General features: G+C 39.5%; 4 protein-coding genes across 5 annotated transcripts; 2 read left to right on the top strand and 2 right to left on the bottom strand.

The window, feature by feature from the left end:
* Nucleotides 1-132: 132 nt before the first annotated feature.
* Nucleotides 133-4,433, bottom strand: faap24 (FA core complex associated protein 24). The gene is made up of 4 exons (XM_086074018.1): nucleotides 4,174-4,433; nucleotides 3,195-3,337; nucleotides 2,974-3,129; nucleotides 133-2,340 (listed from the first exon to the last, which is right to left on the bottom strand). Exons 1-4 carry the CDS (start codon nucleotides 4,268-4,270, stop codon nucleotides 2,089-2,091), a joined length of 648 nt encoding a protein of 215 aa, XP_085930144.1. The 5' UTR covers nucleotides 4,271-4,433; the 3' UTR covers nucleotides 133-2,088.
* A 1,740-nt stretch (nucleotides 4,434-6,173) lies between these two features.
* On the bottom strand, nucleotides 6,174-7,459 carry LOC147175669 (dynein light chain roadblock-type 2-like). Its single transcript, XM_086074448.1, has 4 exons — nucleotides 7,405-7,459; nucleotides 7,240-7,315; nucleotides 6,897-7,064; nucleotides 6,174-6,815 (listed from the first exon to the last, which is right to left on the bottom strand). The coding sequence occupies exons 1-4, from the start codon at nucleotides 7,405-7,407 to the stop codon at nucleotides 6,772-6,774; spliced, it is 291 nt and encodes a 96-aa protein (XP_085930574.1). The 5' UTR covers nucleotides 7,408-7,459; the 3' UTR covers nucleotides 6,174-6,771.
* A 19-nt stretch (nucleotides 7,460-7,478) lies between these two features.
* On the top strand, nucleotides 7,479-11,305 carry psmd7 (proteasome 26S subunit, non-ATPase 7). Its single transcript, XM_086074447.1, has 8 exons — nucleotides 7,479-7,645; nucleotides 8,055-8,146; nucleotides 8,239-8,331; nucleotides 8,438-8,535; nucleotides 8,626-8,706; nucleotides 9,241-9,332; nucleotides 9,627-9,825; nucleotides 10,860-11,305. The coding sequence occupies exons 1-8, from the start codon at nucleotides 7,572-7,574 to the stop codon at nucleotides 11,109-11,111; spliced, it is 981 nt and encodes a 326-aa protein (XP_085930573.1). The 5' UTR covers nucleotides 7,479-7,571; the 3' UTR covers nucleotides 11,112-11,305.
* Nucleotides 11,306-12,012: 707 nt separating this feature from the next.
* On the top strand, nucleotides 12,013-19,224 carry hprt1l (hypoxanthine phosphoribosyltransferase 1, like). Of its 2 annotated transcripts, XM_086074421.1 has the most exons (9): nucleotides 12,013-12,350; nucleotides 13,552-13,658; nucleotides 14,052-14,235; nucleotides 14,915-14,980; nucleotides 15,054-15,071; nucleotides 16,478-16,560; nucleotides 18,179-18,225; nucleotides 18,556-18,632; nucleotides 18,821-19,224. In XM_086074421.1, exons 1-9 carry the CDS (start codon nucleotides 12,333-12,335, stop codon nucleotides 18,866-18,868), a joined length of 648 nt encoding a protein of 215 aa, XP_085930547.1. In that variant the 5' UTR covers nucleotides 12,013-12,332; the 3' UTR covers nucleotides 18,869-19,224. The 2 variants fall into 2 exon arrangements, with proteins under 2 accessions (XP_085930547.1, XP_085930548.1); XM_086074422.1 differs by lacking the exon at nucleotides 15,054-15,071.

Below are 19,224 nucleotides of genomic sequence, written 5' to 3'. Positions count from 1 at the left end.
GTTAACAGATAAAACAAAAAATTGCAGCGCTCGAAGACGGAAGTGTACGCTTGCAAAACTCCGTTCACTCTACTCAATTTCCAGACAGAAAAGAAAGATCCAAACGGACGTAAAAGAGGCTAAAATGGAAAATGTCTTCAACACATTTATTTTGTCAATATCCTGAAACCGAGGGAAAAGACGGAAGGAACGAAACTGATGGGAGTGCCTCTCATTTCTCTTGTGCAGCAACAACTTTTTTGGTGAGGGTGCGGGGATGACACTCGATCCTGACTGCTTTTTCATTCCCCACTGTGGGCTCTCGTGCTCTTGAAAAGTCCACCAAAAAGTCTCTTTCACACAGAGACCACACAAAATGGATGCATCAGAGCTGTAACAGAAGAAATGGCGGACGGTGCATTTGATTTCTGGGCCTTAAATCGGCACTAACGCACCTCTTAATGCCGCCACTATCACCAATACTATACAAAAATGCAATCTTATCTAATAACATGACAAAACACACATATTTGAAATCAAAAGCATCTGATTCACCTGAGATGTTGGTTAATAAATGTGTGCAAAACACTTTGTTGACTGTTTAGCCAGTTGAAGTTTTGTGAGATTGTTGAGTTTTCCGATAATGTTGACCTTATCGTGAAGCAAAGTTGAAATCTGATTGTTCGTTGAAGTTATATTGGCAGGCATTACTTTTTCTGAAGGCCCTGGGCAGATTTGATTGGCATGGCAGCATATGGAGGCACAAATCGGATTAGACAAATCAAATTCAACATCTAGTGTAGCCAATAGAAATGCTACAAAATTAAGAAAATACATATTGGAGAAAAAATTAATACAATATTCCATGGAACAAATATTGAAACGTCTTCCTGGCCCACTACTGACTTTTTCTTAATTGGGCAGTAGAAACATTGATTGACACCCTCTATTACAGTTAAAGTACCACTGATACGATACGGTTGTGCCAGTTTGACTTTGTCCTAATCCGCCTCAGTTTATCCTAATTTGTATAGAACAGTGTAAAAAACTAAAACTAGAAAATGAAGCAAAACGCTGACTAATAACATAAGTGTACCCATTTGCCAAAGTTGTCCAAGTACACAAGTTAACACACCAAAGTTTGTTGTTATATGCATGCATATCTTTAGGAGAGTGGTGTAAAAAATAAAATAATGTTTGCAGTTAAAATAAATAAATACATGAATAATGGAGTGACGGTCATTTAAGAGCCAGCTTTTGACCCCCTCAGTGAAGAAAGATCCTACCCGTCTCTTCCTTCGTGTCCCGGTGTCCCTCCTCGGTCCTACTACCGGTAAGGTTTACACATTCAGCTAAATAGCACTTAAATAAGCTTAACTGTAGTGTCCAGACAGAGGGCAGTCAGTAACGACACACTATGCGTGTTTAAAATAGATCAAATTAAAAAAATGCAACTTTCCAGTGGTTTAAATGAAGTTGTTAGTCTGCCTACCCATAATGCACCACGCCGCCGAGATGCGAACTTCGCTTATACCAGCACAATCTACATACTTGCGTTAAAACAACAACGCCAAAAACAAAACTTCTGGCAAAAGCAGAAACACTAATTCAACTGGTGAACATAACCCTGAGATAAATTTTTCAAAAATCATTTCCAGTTTAATACATTTTGTAGAAACTTTATTTGGACGTACGCCGCCATTGTTATTTACGTCGCAACGCATTCAGTGCGTAGTGACGTAGAATGGAGGCAGTCTCTCTGCCAAGCAATGTGAAACGCCTATTAAGAAAGCAAGGTAAGCCTCCGTAGCGTTCCTAAAGGGACGATCAAAAGTCTTTAATACGTCTGGTGAATGACGAGAGCACGGAGTGGGGGAGGGCGACTCTCCAGATCGCATGTTGTTTCTTTAGGAACGCTTAGCTCAGCAGAACATGCAAATTTCACAGAGGAAGGCCACAACCAAGATGTGAAACCCAAACTCTGAGATAGATGCGCCCGCCAATTAGCTGTCCCATTGGTAGAATCCGTATAGCATGTCCAGAGGTTTTGCCAGCGAAATATCCCTGTTCAGCCCAAGTAGAAGATGCCGTCTCCAAAGTGGCCGTGTGTCATCTGACTGCCGCAGTGGGCTTGTGGAAGAACGTGTGGATGTTTTGAGCGGCGGCCTGGCCCACGATGGCCTCCAGCTCTGCAACGGTTGCATTGCACAGCTGATGGATGCTGGAAAAGCGCTCTAACAGGGCCAGAGCTTTGACCCGACCCACCCCAGGAACCTGTTGCACCGCCGCCAAGACCTGCGGGTCCAAGAGTCCGGACGAGCTCCTTTTTTTGAATGGGTTCTCCTTGCCATCCGTGTGAACCTGCCACCAGAAAGAAGAACACCATCACCATCTAATACTTAAGGGCAGGAAATCATTCACTCGTTCTCTAATGATTAGGGGGTAAGGGATGAGTGAATGATTACGAATGTTGTCACTGCTCGGAATCACCTGAAATCCAATCATTTGCTGCTACCAAAAAAAATATATATATATATATATTCATCAATTATATGTTGTGGTACGTAGTTTTTATTTGATTCACTTCAATTCAATCCAATATTCAATAATTATGGAACATCAATTCTTCTTAAATATCAAGGACATGATAAAAAATTAAAAATAAACTCCACATACAATAAATTCCAAATTACATTTTGCGCAAGCAGTAACTGGTTAAATGATTTATTTATTAATGAAAGTAACACGTTATAATCACTTAAGTGTTACACAAACATTGACAGCAACATGGATGAGGTGAATGTTTTCATAATTCTAATTCAATATTTGTAAATATAAATTTAATAAATTCTGAATTGTCATAAAATGCAATAAGTCAGTCGCTAATTGCCTGCCATCTATTTCACCAGTTCCCTATGTTGTATGCAATTAGCGATCCAGTACCCCCCTCCACCCTCCCCCCACTCAGACAGCATCAACGAAGAGTGATGTTACCATTTGAAGGAGAAGCTGCGAAGCCTCCATCTGCCCGCCGACCGGCAGCAGGGTCAGGCCCAGTTCCACCACGACAAACTTCTGGACAGCCCAGAAGTATTGCTCAACCAGGCGGGTTTTCTCCAATAGGACCTGCTCCTGGAAACTGCTGCAGGCCTGCGGCGCCAACACCATACACATATTCAGGCTCAAAACTAAACACGACAGAAAAGCAAACTCACATTCCTGTAGCGAACTAGCTTCCTCTTGTAAGCGGTGCCTGCAATGACGTCACATTCAGAAAGGTAGAGGATGCAGCTCTTGTTTGGGAGGAGGAAGTCGGCCATGCCCAGCTCGCTCTCGAATAGGATCTTTACACCTCCTCCTGGAGCACAGAAGCAAGATTGTGTCACAGAGATTTGAAAACTTTTCTTTCTTGTTTTTATTTTTTTAGTGGCACATCCCAACATATTTTTATGCTGTTAAAATGCATGGATTTAATTTTCACTTCACAGGAATTGACATTATTTGTCAGGATGTTCCGTTTTTTACTGACAACTGTTACTAAAAGCACAGTCAGTGTTGCTATTTTAGCAATTTGGTGACTTTAACAACCCCTCTGGCAACTATTTTTGTGTGGAGTGAGGAAGTGTTACTCATCAAACGACGCATTTGACAGTTCATTTTATGATGTTTATTTATTAAGGTTTGTGCTTACATTTGTGTTGCAACAAAAGCCACACTTTTTTTTCCAAAAGTAAAAGCTTATTGTCACAGTAAAAATTAGAATGCATTATTTCTGTAGAAGTTAAGGCAAAGTGATGCTTTAAAAAAAAAAGTCTGGTACCAGGAAAATCAAGCAAATCCCTGAAAGGGTGGAACAACGAAAAAAAGTTATTTTGAATAATGTCACTGTAATTTGCCATTTCAAAAGTCTAAAAAGAAACAATGACTGAAATCGGATTTTAGAGGACAAAAAAAGACTTATCTTACGACCTTATCGTACAGTCAGTCAGGAGTTGCAACCATCTCAATTGAAACTAAAATACCCCATTTTACATTTTTTAATCAAACATTCAGCTGTGTGTGTGGTTTCGTTCACTGCCATTTACCCTCTCTGCAAGCTAATGGAAACATTCTGCTAAAATCACATTTTCGTGGGAAATGCGTTTTAGAGAATTTACGTGAGTAGGCCTATAGTAATAAAATTCACGTGTTCACCTTTCAAGCTTTGAATCAGCGAGGAGTTTCTCCACTTCTCGCTAGCGATGACATGTCCGTAAGCAGGGGCGCTCAATGTCGCTTTTTTGCTTTCCATAGAGTCGACAGAAGTCTAGATACACAATAGTTAGGACAAAGTAAAAGAAGAAGCATAACTTTGGAGAGCTGGTCAGGTGAACCTCGAAACTCAAAGCTTACGTCTAGCCTTCCTGAATCCGTTTCAAAAACTAGTGCTTCAAATCATACGTTGTTTTGCTAATATCAAGTGAAGGCTTACGTTCGCAACGTCATGCGTCACAGCGCACATACTGCCCCCTCGCAGCTGAAGCCAGAGGGCAGCCATCTTACGTTGCCACTTTTACTGACACTTCTGTTCGGTTTTAGTTGAAAACGCTATTAGCGCGTGTTTTACGTTACGATTCCTGAATGGATTAATGAGAGCCTCTCAAAGAACGAACTTCACTATTTGAATCGATCATTCAAATCGTTTTACCGAGCCTCACAGTTACCCATTCACACACACACACACACACACACACACACACACACACACACACACACACACACACACACACACACACACACACACACACACACACACACACACACACACACACACACACACACACGCACACACGCACACACACGTTCATACAACAAAACGATATTTAACATAGATTTTTTTCCCCCTGATTGCCTTTACTTTCATTTCATTTTCTGACAACATGGCGCCGACGAAGATTTGAACAGCACTCTGATAAATACCGTACAAGTGAAAAATTATAATCACATTCCTACCAATTAAATGTGCAATAGTGCTTCTCTCAGACCTATTGGTACAACCATACACCACACACTGTGGCGTTTTTGCCGTAGAGACAGACAATAACCTGGGGGGAAAACAGCAGAGAAATCAACGTATTCAAGTTAAACACACTTAGTAAGTGGAAACGTAAAATAGCTGCCAGTGGCTTTGGGACAGGTTATTTTGGCACTAACTTGTGTAACTAACAGCCACCAAACAACTGAACAATATGTGTGTTTTCTGTGCGTTAGTAGTAATAGTGCAGAGTGAAAAGTGACGTTATAAAGTTTGGGATCATTTAGATTTTATACTACCAAATAAGGTTTGTGGGAAGTGGCATGCAAATACGTATGTCACCATGTGAATGCATATTTTCAAAAGCTGGAAAAATGGTGAGCGTGAAGAGGGGCTGCCTCAAACCTAATGTGGAGAAATTGTTATTTTTAAATAAAAGCTGGTAAATACATCCCTGTTGTAATAAAGATGCAACATGTCATGTTTAGGCCAGAATTGTAGTTATGTACTCCCTAATACGAGTTCCAGTTCGGAGGCAAGCAGGAGCATTTTGAAATAACTTGAGGACTGGCTGGCTCCAAAATAAAGTGCATTACAGTAATCTAGCCAAAATGTAGCAAAGGAATAGACTGCTAAATCCTGTTGAGGCTTTACCTGCCACGTTTCAAATTATGTTATCCTTATTTTTCTAATTAAACAGCTTTTACGACATAACAATGTTGACTAAGTTATATTCCTGATTAATAGTTATCTTCGTCAAAAAGTGCCTTGTTAAAAAAATAAATTTCTTATAGTGATTCCTTTCCCCCTGTTTTCAAAGATACCTCCCCACAATTTAGAGGGAGTGATCCATCAGTGCATCTCTAATATAGAGGGTGGATTGAACTAAATCACAAATTAATATAGTATACAAAACCGGCCCAACCTTTTTGAGAAATGTAGAGGGGACAGCCCATTCATCATGCTCCAACTTCAATATGTGCAAGGCAGCTTTATTCATAAAGCACTATTCATACACAAGTAACTCGGTGTGCTTTCCATGATTAAAAGTTTAACATAAAAAAAAAGTACAGAAATAAAAGACAGCTAACTAAAATTACTAGAACATACAGTGCAAACAATATATATATATATATATATATATATATATATATATATATATATATATATATTATTTTTTTTTTTTATGCTTTCAGAAGATCAACAGAGGTTATAACATTTTGAAGGAGTGAGCACCTCGTACTACAAATATATCGGGGATATCAAGAAATGACATATAGTAGAAATCATTTCAATAGAACGAATAAATTATATCAATTAAGCTAAACAGAGCAACTAAAATTGGTAGTTAATAGACACCAAACTTCTGATAGCTAGGATGTTGATGATACATAACGTTTAAAATATGAAATTACATACAGAGGTAGAACTATACGTGTTGAGTAAATGAATGAATTAATTTATATTTATAAACATATACAGTACCCTACTGCATAACATACACTTCGCAATCATTCAAATTCGATTTGGAATAGCTGTAAAATACATTTATTTGGGAAACATATAAGTTAGGAGTAGTATGTCGCGCTCCATTGCTTATGAGGGGCCAGTCTAAGCCAAAATGCCAGGGCTGATTTGTTTCGCTACTCCCATGCAGTCTGCCCCTTTGCAGTTGTAATTATGTAGTTTCCATTACCCAGTATTGGTTGTAGTCTGCTTTTCAAGTCATCTGGGAGAGGCTCCACATCTCTTGAATTATATCACATAACTAGAGCACCTCAGCCATCACACCTCTGAAGAACGATGACCAGAGAGTCGCTCTCTGAGGACACACAAGAAAAGACAAAGTTACTTGATTTTCTCATGTGATTTGGCATTACTAATCTTATTTTGACACAATTACCAGGTGCAATCATGATCTCTTGGTTCTTGGTGCCAATGCGGAGGACAGTGAGATTGTTCTGAGGGTCAATGTCTCTCACTGTGCTGGTGGCCATCATGGTTAGGTGGCGAAGGACTCCTGCATACTTTGCGGCCTTGGAGTTCTCGAACGTTGATCGGACTGGGATACCTGTCAAATAGTATTTTACTAATGTTGTCCCACCTCCACCTCCCTCAAATAGACGCAGGGTGCCCACTCAAGAGAAACGCCACCCTCTAATATACGGCATTTTATGTACACCGTGGACTGGTCGTTTGTTTGTCAATGGGTTGAAGGGTAATCCTGTCATAATTCCTCAGTTTACCTTCTGCATTGGCGACTATCGTTGCAATCACGCTCCCATTAGCTTCCACTCTCTGGAGAGTTTCCTCAACCTCTGTCTGAAAGATAAACAAAATATTTATGTCATTATACCCAATAATAGACACCCAAAGATACACACGTACAATTTGAAACTAAAAGTTAAAACCATTTTATCGGTGACTCTCCTTTCGAGCTCGCGTCTTCACGTTGCCAATGGAAACAGAAGTGACGTCGCCCATGTTCGGAAGTGACGTTTGACTTCTGCGGAAGTGCGGTCGTTGTTTTCAAGTACACTAGTTCGGTTTGGCGTCTGTTGTAATAGCAGAGAAGAAAATGCCGGAGGTAGCGGTGGAAAATGTGGTCGTTCACCCTTTGGTATTGCTTAGTGTGGTCGACCATTTTAACAGGTCGGTACGCTTAGTATGTGTTTTATTACAGTGCGACTCCTCGCTGTTTAAAATAATACAAATAAAGAGCCTGCATTGCGCTTTCAGCTAAGCTAATGTTAGCCGTGCTGAGTCAGAACGCCATTGAAAATGAATGGAGACGAGGCTAGCTATAGTTAGCGTACTCGTTGTATTTGCCAAAAATACGTTATTAGTATTAATAACAGTATAAGGTTGATAGGATCACACATATTTGACATGTAGACGCTTTTACACACGGATACTGAAACATCGACCACTTCTGCCATTTCGTCATTGGTATAATAAGTGGGGTTATGCTTAGCATGTAGCATTGACTACCGCTGTGGGGAAAATGGCAGGAAAAGAAGGGTAAAGTTATGTGCTATCTGTGTCTAATTCAATGGTGCAGAATAGGCAAAATTGGCAATCAGAAAAGAGTGGTGGGAGTCCTCTTGGGGTCGTGGCAGAAGAAAGTTCTTGATGTGTCAAATAGCTTTGCAGGTGAGTGTGTTTACATTTATTTTATATTAATGTGACATGTTTAAAGCTGAGTAATTGCCAACAATAAACCTTTTGTCTATTTTTATTTGTAGTACCGTTCGACGAAGATGACAAGGATGATTCTGTGTGGTTCCTGGACCACGACTACTTAGAGAACATGTATGGCATGTTCAAGAAAGTCAATGGTAAGATTTGTGCGCTGACTATTTTAAGTCACATGTGAATTTAAAGAACTGCGCTATCTGTATTTTATTTTCCATTGCATTAAACATGTACATATTCCCATTTTAGCCAGAGAAAGAATTGTAGGCTGGTACCACACGGGACCCAAGTTGCACAAGAACGATATCGCCATCAACGAGCTCATCAAACAGTACTGTACAAATTCAGTAAGGAACTACATTATTTGTTGTTGTTTTTTACTTTCTTTGCTTTGTGTGTCTTGCAAGCTTCACATTGTGCCTCTTTTACCCTCCTAGGTTTTAGTCATTATTGACGTGAAGCCCAAAGACCTCGGTCTTCCCACAGAAGCGTACATCTCCGTGGAAGAAATACATGACGTAAGTCAGGAAGAACAATAAATAACAATACTGTAACGCTTATTTAGATTTTGAAATTCAGTGAAATTCCATACCAACCCATATTAGGTGAAAATCTGCGAGAGACTTCAACAAGCCTCGAGTACATTTAAACTTAATTTGATACTAACAGAATGCAAAAAAGTCAGACTGTCTGAAAGTATTTAGAAATAATGTTACAGTAACTATAAACCTTGAAACAACTGCTACTTTAACACATTTGTGCACAAAGAGCATATACAACAACGACTCAGAAGCATATAATAAATAAAAAAATTGGGCACCTACTCTGCCTCTTCTTGCTGTCAATTACCATGTGGCATCTCTTTCAGTGTATCTCAGTGCTGCCTGACCAGTTGTAGCACAACGTGGTGCTACATTGATGGCCTGCAAATCTAAATTTGAACTTGCTTCTATTCTATAAAAAATGCAAGGATGACTTAAAAATCTGTGATATCGTGGGCGAGGTGCAAATGATGAACCGTGATATAGCAGCAATGTATTGTTTCTTTGTAGGATGGCACGCCAACATCTAAGACGTTTGAGCACGTCACCAGTGAAATTGGAGCCGAGGAAGCGGAAGAAGTGGGAGTGGAGCACCTGCTCAGGTACTCAATCATAGCACTTACGCTCTCGCTACACCGTATTCATAAATCAAGAATTACTATCAAATGAAGATGATTATTTTGGTTGTAAAACATTCTCTCTCGCTTTATGTCACAAGACTCTGAATTGACCTTAAAAATAAATATGAGTTTGAATGGTTTTAAATATGTGCCCTGCCATTGGCTGACTACCGTGACCCTAATGGAAAAAAAGTTCTGTAGAACATGGATGGAGAGTAATTAGAACCCCCCCCCCCCCCTCCCCACAAACCCACCCCCCTAATGGTGTGTGTGCAGAGATATCAAGGACACCACGGTGGGCACACTGTCGCAGCGCATCACAAACCAAGTCCACGGTCTGAAGGGTCTCAACTCGAAGCTGCTGGAAATCCGCTCGTATCTGGAGAGGGTGGTTGCCGGCAAGCTTCCCATCAACCACCAGATCATATACCAGCTGCAGGACGTCTTCAACCTGCTGCCCGACGTCAATCTGCTGGTATGGTTTTTATAGCAGCAGCCCAAAGTCAAAGCCGAGAAACAACTTCAGTGATTATCTTGATCACTTATCAAAATTGTACTTTTTTACACTGCCACTGTGCCACATACAATTAAATTATGTTCCTTTATCCTTTGTACACTTAAAATAGGTATCAGGAAAGTTTTTGTTATATTTAATTACTTTCACATAGATTGTCATTAGCCATTTGTATTGGGTTATTTATTGTGTCCACAAAAGGGTGCAAATTTCCTGTTCAAGCACCAGTGATTGACATGTTGGGATGCCAATAGAAAACCATTTCATTAAGGGTTGAGGAATTTCCAACTGAATTCAACTTTTCCTATACCAAAAACAGTCGGGGCAAATTTGAAGCTGAAGCACATTTTTCTGTTGAGGAATGCAAGTAAATGGGTACAATTTGACAAGAAAAATAATGTGCATTACTATTTGTTCTGTTTTCGGGTTTTTTTCAACAGAAAATTCAAGGTTCACAATACAGTGGTGCCTTGAGATATGAGTGATCTGACTAAAAGATTTGAAGTCCACTATGTTAAAGCACACCCATTATAGTAAACACCATAGACGGGCTAATGAATAGCACCAATTTGGTAGTGTTATAACTCTTTAGGAAACATATATATTTTAATACAAAAGGTACACCAACACATCCAGACAGACTTTATAACAATCATCACAGGTATATTTCTTCATCCTGCAAAAAACAAATAACTAATACTGCACTTTACGGAGTCACTGAACATTAGTTGAGTGAAACTGTTGATCTGCATTACTGTATTTATACTTTTGCCCAATGGCCAAGTTTTGCACACCAGTAGGCACTACAACAAATTACTCATGATGCACAAACTATTATGTTTCATAAATAAAACCATACACTAACAAATAGTAAGTCAAGGTACCACTGTGTCTCTTAAAGTAAACAACCATGAAAATTATTTTGGAAGAATATTTAATCTGAGGTCCACTGTCTATTTTGTGTTGTTTGACTGTTGCTGACTTTGTCTGGGTAGGAGTTCACCAAGGCGTTCTACCTGAAGACCAACGACCAGATGCTGGTGGTCTACCTGGCATCGCTCATCCGCTCCGTGGTGGCGCTGCACAACCTGATCAACAACAAGATCTCCAACCGGGACGCAGAGAAGAAGGAGGGCCAGGAGAAAGAGGAGGGCAAGAAGGAGAAGAAGGATGACAAGGAGAAGAAAGATGACAAGGAGAAGGACAAAACGGACGGCGCCAAGAAAGATGAGAAGAAAAAGAAATGAGTAGCTCTCGGGCTATAAGTTAGGACTCTGAGGGGGAATGGTGTCAACTGAGATACACACACTCGTATACAGACTTCTTTATTATGTTTATTGCGTCTTCATAGTTGCCATACATCTGGTGCTGCCTGCACCTCGGCATTGCTCTTTTTGTAAGATGGTTTCTGTATGACTTATTAAATTGGAATCATATTCAATCCAGTGTGTTTTGTTTTTATTGCCCATTCGTAATGTTTGGTCTTTGAGAGCAGGTAAAAATTGTGAATGCTCAGTGTAACTGAATGGACACAAGTAGGGACAAGCTGCAATAGGTTCTTCAGGACAACACGTTAATTTTGTCTAAATGTTACACAGTTGCTGTTAGTGTCAACTACTTTTTCTTTCACTTGGGTAATGTATAGCCACTAACCACAGTGGCACAACACACTTTGAGCAAGTCAGACATCCAGTCAAACCGCACAACAGTGTTATGGCAGAGCATAAAGTTATGTGGTATTTATGGCATAATCAAAAGCCAAGATTTACCAGACACATAAGGCGTATTTGCTCATAGTACTGATATCGCCAATCATAGTAGCGTATCTTTCTTAAATTTGTCCAAAAACATTGAAAAGACTGATGTAATGTCTTATTAGCTGCCCATATCCCTTGCATTTCCTGTGGGTAGACCTTCCCTGTGGATAAAATGTGGTGATTCCCCTGGTAAATTCATCAAATTGAATAGTTAAAGAATACAAAATATTTAATTTCTGTCAAATGTATTTTGACAGTCTGAAGGCCAATTAGTTAATTAGTCGTGTTTCCTATTTGGGTAGTAAAGTAACAAAATATTCATAATAAAAGCACGATGACGAAGAGCTAAAGGCGAAGTAGGGCGCTTTAAACTGCGTCATTTCCAGCCTTTCGCTCTCTCATTTTAGAACACTCCTGCAATCCCCTACACTTGACTTGCAACCCCAGCCGGTGGTGGTAACTAGTGCTCTCCCACTAGTCCTCCAGTAGCTAGACAACCCTCGCGTCGTCCAAATCAGATTATTACCATTAGGGCAGGAAAAGTGGATCCTGACGTAAGAGGCTTAAATCCTCCGCTGCCGCCAACACTCTCATTCCGATCTTCTTCATCCCAACAACGGCGGAGGCGTCCACGCCGAGCAATGAGCATGACTGCTTTGCTGTTTCTCTGAGACAAACCGGGAACGGGACCACACAACCAACAGCAACGACATGGCGTCGTATCTCCAGGTGAGGCCACCGCACGAGTTCGACACGAAGACGTCCCTCAGGCTCCGATAATTAACTTATGAGGGGACGGGTACGCGCCATTCTAATCACTAGCGTCTCGAGATGAGGCTGATCAGCTGCGGCTTATCTCATTCATTGGAGCCATTTTTTGTGAGATAAATGTGTATTTATGTCGTTATTTATTGTGGGAGTGAGTGCGCGTGCCCGAGAAGGGCTAAACAGGTGGTTGGGTATCTGGGTAGCTGGTACCAAGGCGCGTGCTCGCGGACCTCCTCGACTCTGCATTTAGGGAGGGGGGGTTTATGAAGGGAAAATGGCGGGACATACTATGACACTCTCTTAGCCTCTGTGTTTATTTTTTGTTTATTTGAAGGTTTCTTCCAATTGCTCAGAGAACCTTTAATCATACATTTTTTAATCGAATTGTCCTAGTAACTAATCAGCTTGTCACTTGTTGCTAGGCAGAGTACATATGACAAAATCATAAACACACAAAAGCAGGTGAGCTTTTTTTCCTATGTCCTCTCTTTTCAACTTATTAGCTTACCTGTGAACAACAAAACAACAAAACAACAACACAAGTCCAGCAATTGATTAACACATTATGCAGCATTGCAGAGTTAATAAATCCACAGCTTCAGCAAACTACTATGGATTTTTTTTCACTATTTGCACTTTGGTGTTAAGGATCAATGTGTCAAAAAATAAAATAAAATAAAAATCAGATGGACTACTTCCTACATTTGAGATCCAAATAACAATGACAACAATAATAACCATAGCAAGAATTATTTTGACACCGTGCCTCCCCATTTGAAAAGCACTGGCCTAAAAATTCATACTATAGATACCATTGTTGGTAGAGCCAATTCTGTATACATTTCTTTTTGTAACCATAAAGCCAATTAACAAAACTGTTCTATGACAGCAACAAGAAGACAGGCTCGTGCCAAGATAATTATACAGATAATTAATGGGGCAGTTTTATTTATATCCATTAATTTCCCAATTGAATCACTGCTCTGTATTAAACATAACTGCCCCAAATGCAATCACCGTTGTCCACATAACCAAATCCAATGTCAAAATCAAATATAGCAGGCGTGAATCAAAGTCATTGTTTACGGGCAGTATGATCTGTGGGACAAATTTGCAGAAGTCTGCACTGTTTTAATAAGCGCCTCCCTTTTTCTGCATACAGATCGCAGATGACGAGAGAGGCTACGACCTGGACCTTTTTTGCGTGCCCAGACATTACGAGAAGGATTTGGACAAGGTGATCATTCCTCATGGACTCATTATGGACCGGTGAGCAACGCGAGGGGGACATTCATGCCCACGTGTGTTGATAGTAGAGTGCACCTGGATGCATTTGCTTCTCAAATCACTGCAGTCCTTTTTTGCACGAGGTGAATTTGAATGAGGGTTAGGGAAGGCAAGAGTACAAAACTAATGCAAATAAATACAACAATACCCACTGGCATATACCGTGTTCTCTCTGCTCAATAGGAACGAATATTATTGTACATATATTGTAAAAAAAATTAAATAAAAATTTATAGCCAGGGTGCCAAAAATGAAGTACAATATAGCAGGTGGTTCATTGTATCGGAGAAAGACTGTTTGTTTAGAATTCTACATGGATGACATTTATTCTGTACTGTACTGCAGTTCTCTGTGAATGTTTTGTTTGTGCTCCAGGACGGAGCGCTTGGCCCGCGACATCGTGCGGGACATGGGGGGCCACCATATCGTCGCCCTTTGCGTGCTGAAGGGTGGCTACAAATTCTTCGCAGACCTGCTGGACTACATTAAGACGCTGAACCAGAACAGCGATAAATCGGTCCCACTGACGGTGGATTTCATTAGAGTGAAAAGTTACTGCGTAAGTTCTCGCTCTCTCTTTTCATTGCCAGCATCTGTGTGAGACGTATGAAGGCAACTTTGAAAGTAGAGAGGGTCATGTGTATTGCTGATTTGCTTGGGGGACTGTTGTGAAAATGAGAGTTTGTGCATTCATCTGACAATAAGGCATAATTAAAATATTTCACGTTGTTTTTCGTTTAGTTGTCCGAATGCAGTAATATTAGAGCATGTGGGGGCACTTTGATGTTTTTCACTGTTTTCCATGAAATTCAACTAATTGTAATTCAGTATGAGTCAGGATATGCTAAGCATTTACAGTACATCTTTAAAAAAATCGAAAATCATAGAGAAGTTCATTTTATTTCAGTTCAATTCAAAAAGTGAAACTTGTACAGATTTATTAAACACAGGAAAATACATTTCTAATTACTATCTACAGGTATTTCTATGTTAAAGTAAATTTTTAATGGTTTCTTATGTAATACTCAAAATTCTTGACATCATGAAAAATAATTTAGCTGTCAGCAATAATCATCAACATTCGAAAAAATAAAATCATGACTTTCACTTCTGAGATTGAACGACCATATTAAAATGTATTGAAATGCACAGAGGCACTCTTAAGTCAAGGTGTCACTGTATTTGCATTGCAACTATAATAATAAAGCTTCACAGTGTAACCTCTCTGTGACCCCTAGAATGACAAATCAACCAACAACGTCAAAGTCATTGGAGGCGATGAGCTGTCCAGTCTCACAGGCAAGGTCTGTCCCCTCGCCATTAATACCAGCGTCTTCAATCATATGAATCTCATTAACACTTTTGTTATCTCTCCAGCACGTTTTGATAGTTGAGGTAAGATTCTCTTTTTGGATGTATTACTTTAAACGGGGCACACACACACACACACACACACACACACACACACACACACACACACACACACACACACACACACACACACACACACACACACACACACACACACACACACACACACACACACACACACACACACACACACACACACACACACACACACACACTTCAGGATTTGTGACTGTATTGAACAGGTTTTACTTTACGATTATCAGCCCTGACTGTTTTTTGACCAGGCGGGGGAGGAGAAAAAAATGATCGTAACGTGCATCACACTATGTGATAATTGCTCAGGATAATCTTTCCCAACCTTTATTTAGCCAAGGCACAAACAAAATGTCCCAATGAGTATTGTGGACTGAACGAAGGATGACATCATCACATTTTACTCACAAAAATGGTTGCAAATCACTAGTTTAAAGCAGAGTCGGCTCACCCGGTAGGGAATCTGGGCAAATGCTAAGAGCGCTGCAGACTCGAGGGTGTGGCACAATCTCTGGAAAAAAAAATCACATGATCATGTTAAAACTTACTTACTAATTCTACCTTACTAATTTAACCTTTAAAATGGAAACGCTTACATAGGGTTAAATGCAAATCAATGCCCAATTAATTCATTTACTGCCATTGACAGCTATTAATTTGAACTATTTCTATTAGTTTCACATTTTTTCCCACTTTTGTTAACAAGAGTATGAAAACCTAGAATTTTTTTTATTGTACATTTAAAACAGATATAAAATGTATGATTAATCTTGAGTTAACTAGTGAAGTCATGAGATTAATTACAATAAAAAAATGTAATCTCCTCATGCCCCTAATTAAAAAAGAAAAGAAAATATTATTAAAAATTAGGGGCATCAGACAAAATTTTTTTTAATTGTAATTAATCGCATGACTTTTACAATTGATGCACAATTAATCACACATTTTATATCTGTTCTAAATGTCCAATAAAAAAATCTAGGTTTTCATACTCCTGTTAACAAAAGTGGAAAAAAATGTGAAACTAATAGAATTTTTTTTTTTTTTACGTCTATAGCCGTCAATGGCAGTGAATGAGTTAAATACCATAAATTATGTAGTAGTAGTAGTAGTAATCAGGTACATACATACTGGGCCCCAAATTCACTCTGGGAATCACTGATGGCCAAATTTAACATTATTTTGAAAGCATATGTAAATTACAGATGGAGGAGGGTCAATATAAAATGTCATCCCTCTACATTGGGCCGGCTCTGGTTTAGAATCATTTGATAATTGTACCTTCACTGAATTTGACGCAAAAATTCATCCCGATGTGTGTCTCCCGTTTAAGAAAACACATATAAATACCAGTTTTAGTGTTGACCAATCACGCCCTGCCTCCCTGTGTACAAAAGGACATCGTGGAGACGGGAAGGACGATGCAGACGCTGCTCTCCCTGCTAAGTGAAAGCAGGCCCAAGATGGTGAAAGTGGTGAGGTAAGGCCATGCGCCCATATCCAGGAAGCAGACAGCTCGCGTGCTTTCAGGCAGGGTGCACGTGAACGCTAATGGACACACTCTTACTTTCAGCGTGGAGCAGCTTAAGACTTAATCTCTACTCTGAGAGCGAGCGTGTTGCCAGGAAGTGTTTGAAGCTTTGTAGGTTTCCTGTGATGGGTGTTAAAAATAGCATTGTCTTGCTCAATATTAATAGTCACTGTTTTCAAACTGATGAGGGAAATCATTTTTAACCACTTAAAACAACTAAGGAGACTTATTGTGAACCCTAGTTTATCGTGGGCGATATGCTCCAGACATACACAAAAGTGAAATCCCTTTCCCCATTGAAATGAATGTAAATGGCCCCCAATAAACATTTTTGGCAATGTGTTTTTCAGTTGTAAAATAGCACTCTATATGAAGAAAAATACATTCATAAGAATAATATAATGTAAAGAATTAAACTGTTTATGCATCATGGTAAATTCATTGTGTGGCTTTTTTGGGTCTGCATTCCTTGGCCACCAGAGGGCAGTATAATACAGCTACATTCAGGAAACAATCACAACTGCTCAGTAAGCCGCAGTAGTAGTCGTTTTTCATAAAAGATGAAGAATACACACCTGTAAATACCATTTGCGTTCAAATATATGTTGCTCGAAGGGCTATGTCACAACACCAAAGCTATTCGTTAGCCCGTCTTCAGCATTTTGTGTTAGCGTTAAGCTAGCAGACGAATCAAAGCAAACAGCTGAGCGGCGACTCTTATTTCAAAGTTGTGCCACTCGTAAGTCAAGGTGTTACAGTTAGTATAAGGAGAGGAGACCATATTATTATTTTTAAATTACACAAATACACTTTTTCTCCCTTTCGCTTGCGCAATTCTCAAAATAAGCGGTACAGCTGTTTGTCACTCTCGGTTGAAATTTAATGTATAGCTGACGCAAAACAACAAAAGTGAATTTAAAATTGTATATTTAAATAGCCAAATATTCACCCAAGCCATAGAATAGGTATTTTAGCTTAATGCTAACATCGTGAAAAACACCACAAAGGAGCTAATGGAAATGAGCATACATGTAAGGGTAATTGTTAAACCTTCAAACAAGTGCTCCTTTAACAGCATACACATGGCGCAGCAACACATACAAACAAAGAATCCAACAATACTCATGGACGTAATATTCTCTCTTCCAGGCAGGAACCCAACAATTAAAAAGCAAACCTCTCCATAATAAGTCACCTTATAAATCTGAGATTGGTTACTAAAAATCCCTCAGGCTGGTTCACACTCTACACTTTGACCCCAAAACACAGAGAGGCTGCGGTGCGTGAGCTAATTTTAGCTCCGTGAACTACTTCAGGTGTCTGCAGTAGAAATGAGATCCTATTGAAGTCGTTCGCCACGAGCATTAACAGCTTGTTCACTGAAATACACACGACACTGCGGAGTAAATAATAACAAATTGCAATACAGCACATGAACTAAATCCATGTTTTTCGCTGCTTATCCTACAACTGGCTGACTTGCACTTATGCGCATACTTTAAGATATGTAAGATATTTTCTATTCAGTGTAATTTATCATGATCACGCATCTCCGTCCTGTTTGCAGCCTGCTGGTGAAGAGGACTCCCAAGAGTTCAGGATATAGACCAGATTGTGAGTACATCTACTGGCACATATGTATATTTATGTCATGGTGCAATGCATGACTTTACATTATTGTCTTCTTTTTTTTTGTTATAAGAGCTTTTAGCATTATCTAATAAAGCTGTGATCAGGATTAACATGAATTTCAGGGGGAAAAAAAGCTTTCACTTGAACACCACTTGTTACATAAGGTTTTTAGCTTTGATCATTTCAAGGTTGTCCCTCCTTAGGATGCTACTGTACGTTCATTTATTATTGCTGATTGGATTCTCCGTTTATCAGGAGGGCTACAGTATTGCTGTTGTGGCCTAACAATGTTAACGCGTTTTGATTCTGCAGACATTGGATTTGAGGTGCCTGATGCCTTCCTGGTGGGCTACGCTTTGGACTACAACGAATACTTCAGAGATCTTAGTGTAAGTAAACACATGTCAAACGCACATCATCTACTGTGACTGGGAGGTGAGCCTATTCACAGTTGACAATGTGATGTGCATTACATGCTCGGGTTTTTATATTGACGTTATCTTTTTGTCAACTCTAATAGAAATGACAAACATGACTCCTTTTCCTTTGTTTCTCTTTTTCCTCTGCTCCTTCACAGCACATCTGCATACTGAACGACGAAGCCAAGGAGAAGTATAAAGTGTGACGCGACGACGCGACGACGTGACGACTCAAATGGATGACTGGGACCACTGTGACGAGCCTCCACTTCTATTCTTTATTTTTATACACAAGAGTCCACAAAATGTGTAAAGAACATTTCTTACCGCAGTGACTGAAACATTTATGATGGATATTTTTGGTTTGTATGTTTCATTTATGTAATTATGTTAAGAAATGTTTTACTTGTACATTTAGATATATCTTTAATATTATAAGGAAAGAGAATGTAACTCATTTGCCGACTCAGGCTTTTCAGTAAGTGGAAAGTACCCTTTTAGTTTGCACATATATTCATCTAACCACCTATATAATAAAATGTCATTGTACTGCGTAGTCTCA

This window comes from Leptonotus elevatus, chromosome 4 (genome assembly GCF_054856555.1).
Source record: "Leptonotus elevatus isolate MCC_2025b chromosome 4, RoL_Lele_1.0, whole genome shotgun sequence".
In the NCBI taxonomy this organism is placed as follows: Eukaryota; Metazoa; Chordata; class Actinopteri; order Syngnathiformes; family Syngnathidae; genus Leptonotus; species Leptonotus elevatus.
This window is presented reverse-complemented; position numbering and strand designations above follow the sequence as displayed.

Excerpts from the sequence above, each read along its gene's own strand:
- hprt1l (XM_086074421.1), top strand. Across the intron at positions 13,659-14,051 it reads CATGGACTCATTATGGACCG|GACGGAGCGCTTGGCCCGCG; the intron begins GTGAGCAACGCG and ends TTTGTGCTCCAG. Across the intron at positions 18,226-18,555 it reads TTCAGGATATAGACCAGATT|ACATTGGATTTGAGGTGCCT; the intron begins GTGAGTACATCT and ends TTGATTCTGCAG.
- faap24 (XM_086074018.1), bottom strand. The coding sequence starts at position 4,270 with ATGGAAAGCAAAAAAGCGACATTGAGCGCCCCTGCTTACGGACATGTC. Across the intron at positions 3,130-3,194 it reads AGCTAGTTCGCTACAGGAAT|GCCTGCAGCAGTTTCCAGGA; the intron begins GTGAGTTTGCTT and ends TTGGCGCCGCAG. Across the intron at positions 2,341-2,973 it reads CGCAGCTTCTCCTTCAAATG|GTTCACACGGATGGCAAGGA; the intron begins GTAACATCACTC and ends TTCTGGTGGCAG.
- LOC147175669 (XM_086074448.1), bottom strand. Across the intron at positions 7,065-7,239 it reads GATAGTCGCCAATGCAGAAG|GTATCCCAGTCCGATCAACG; the intron begins GTAAACTGAGGA and ends ACTATTTGACAG. Across the intron at positions 6,816-6,896 it reads AGAGATCATGATTGCACCTG|AGAGCGACTCTCTGGTCATC; the intron begins GTAATTGTGTCA and ends GTGTGTCCTCAG.
- psmd7 (XM_086074447.1), top strand. The coding sequence starts at position 7,572 with ATGCCGGAGGTAGCGGTGGAAAATGTGGTCGTTCACCCTTTGGTATTG. Across the intron at positions 8,147-8,238 it reads TGTGTCAAATAGCTTTGCAG|TACCGTTCGACGAAGATGAC; the intron begins GTGAGTGTGTTT and ends TTTTATTTGTAG. Across the intron at positions 8,707-9,240 it reads CCGTGGAAGAAATACATGAC|GATGGCACGCCAACATCTAA; the intron begins GTAAGTCAGGAA and ends GTTTCTTTGTAG.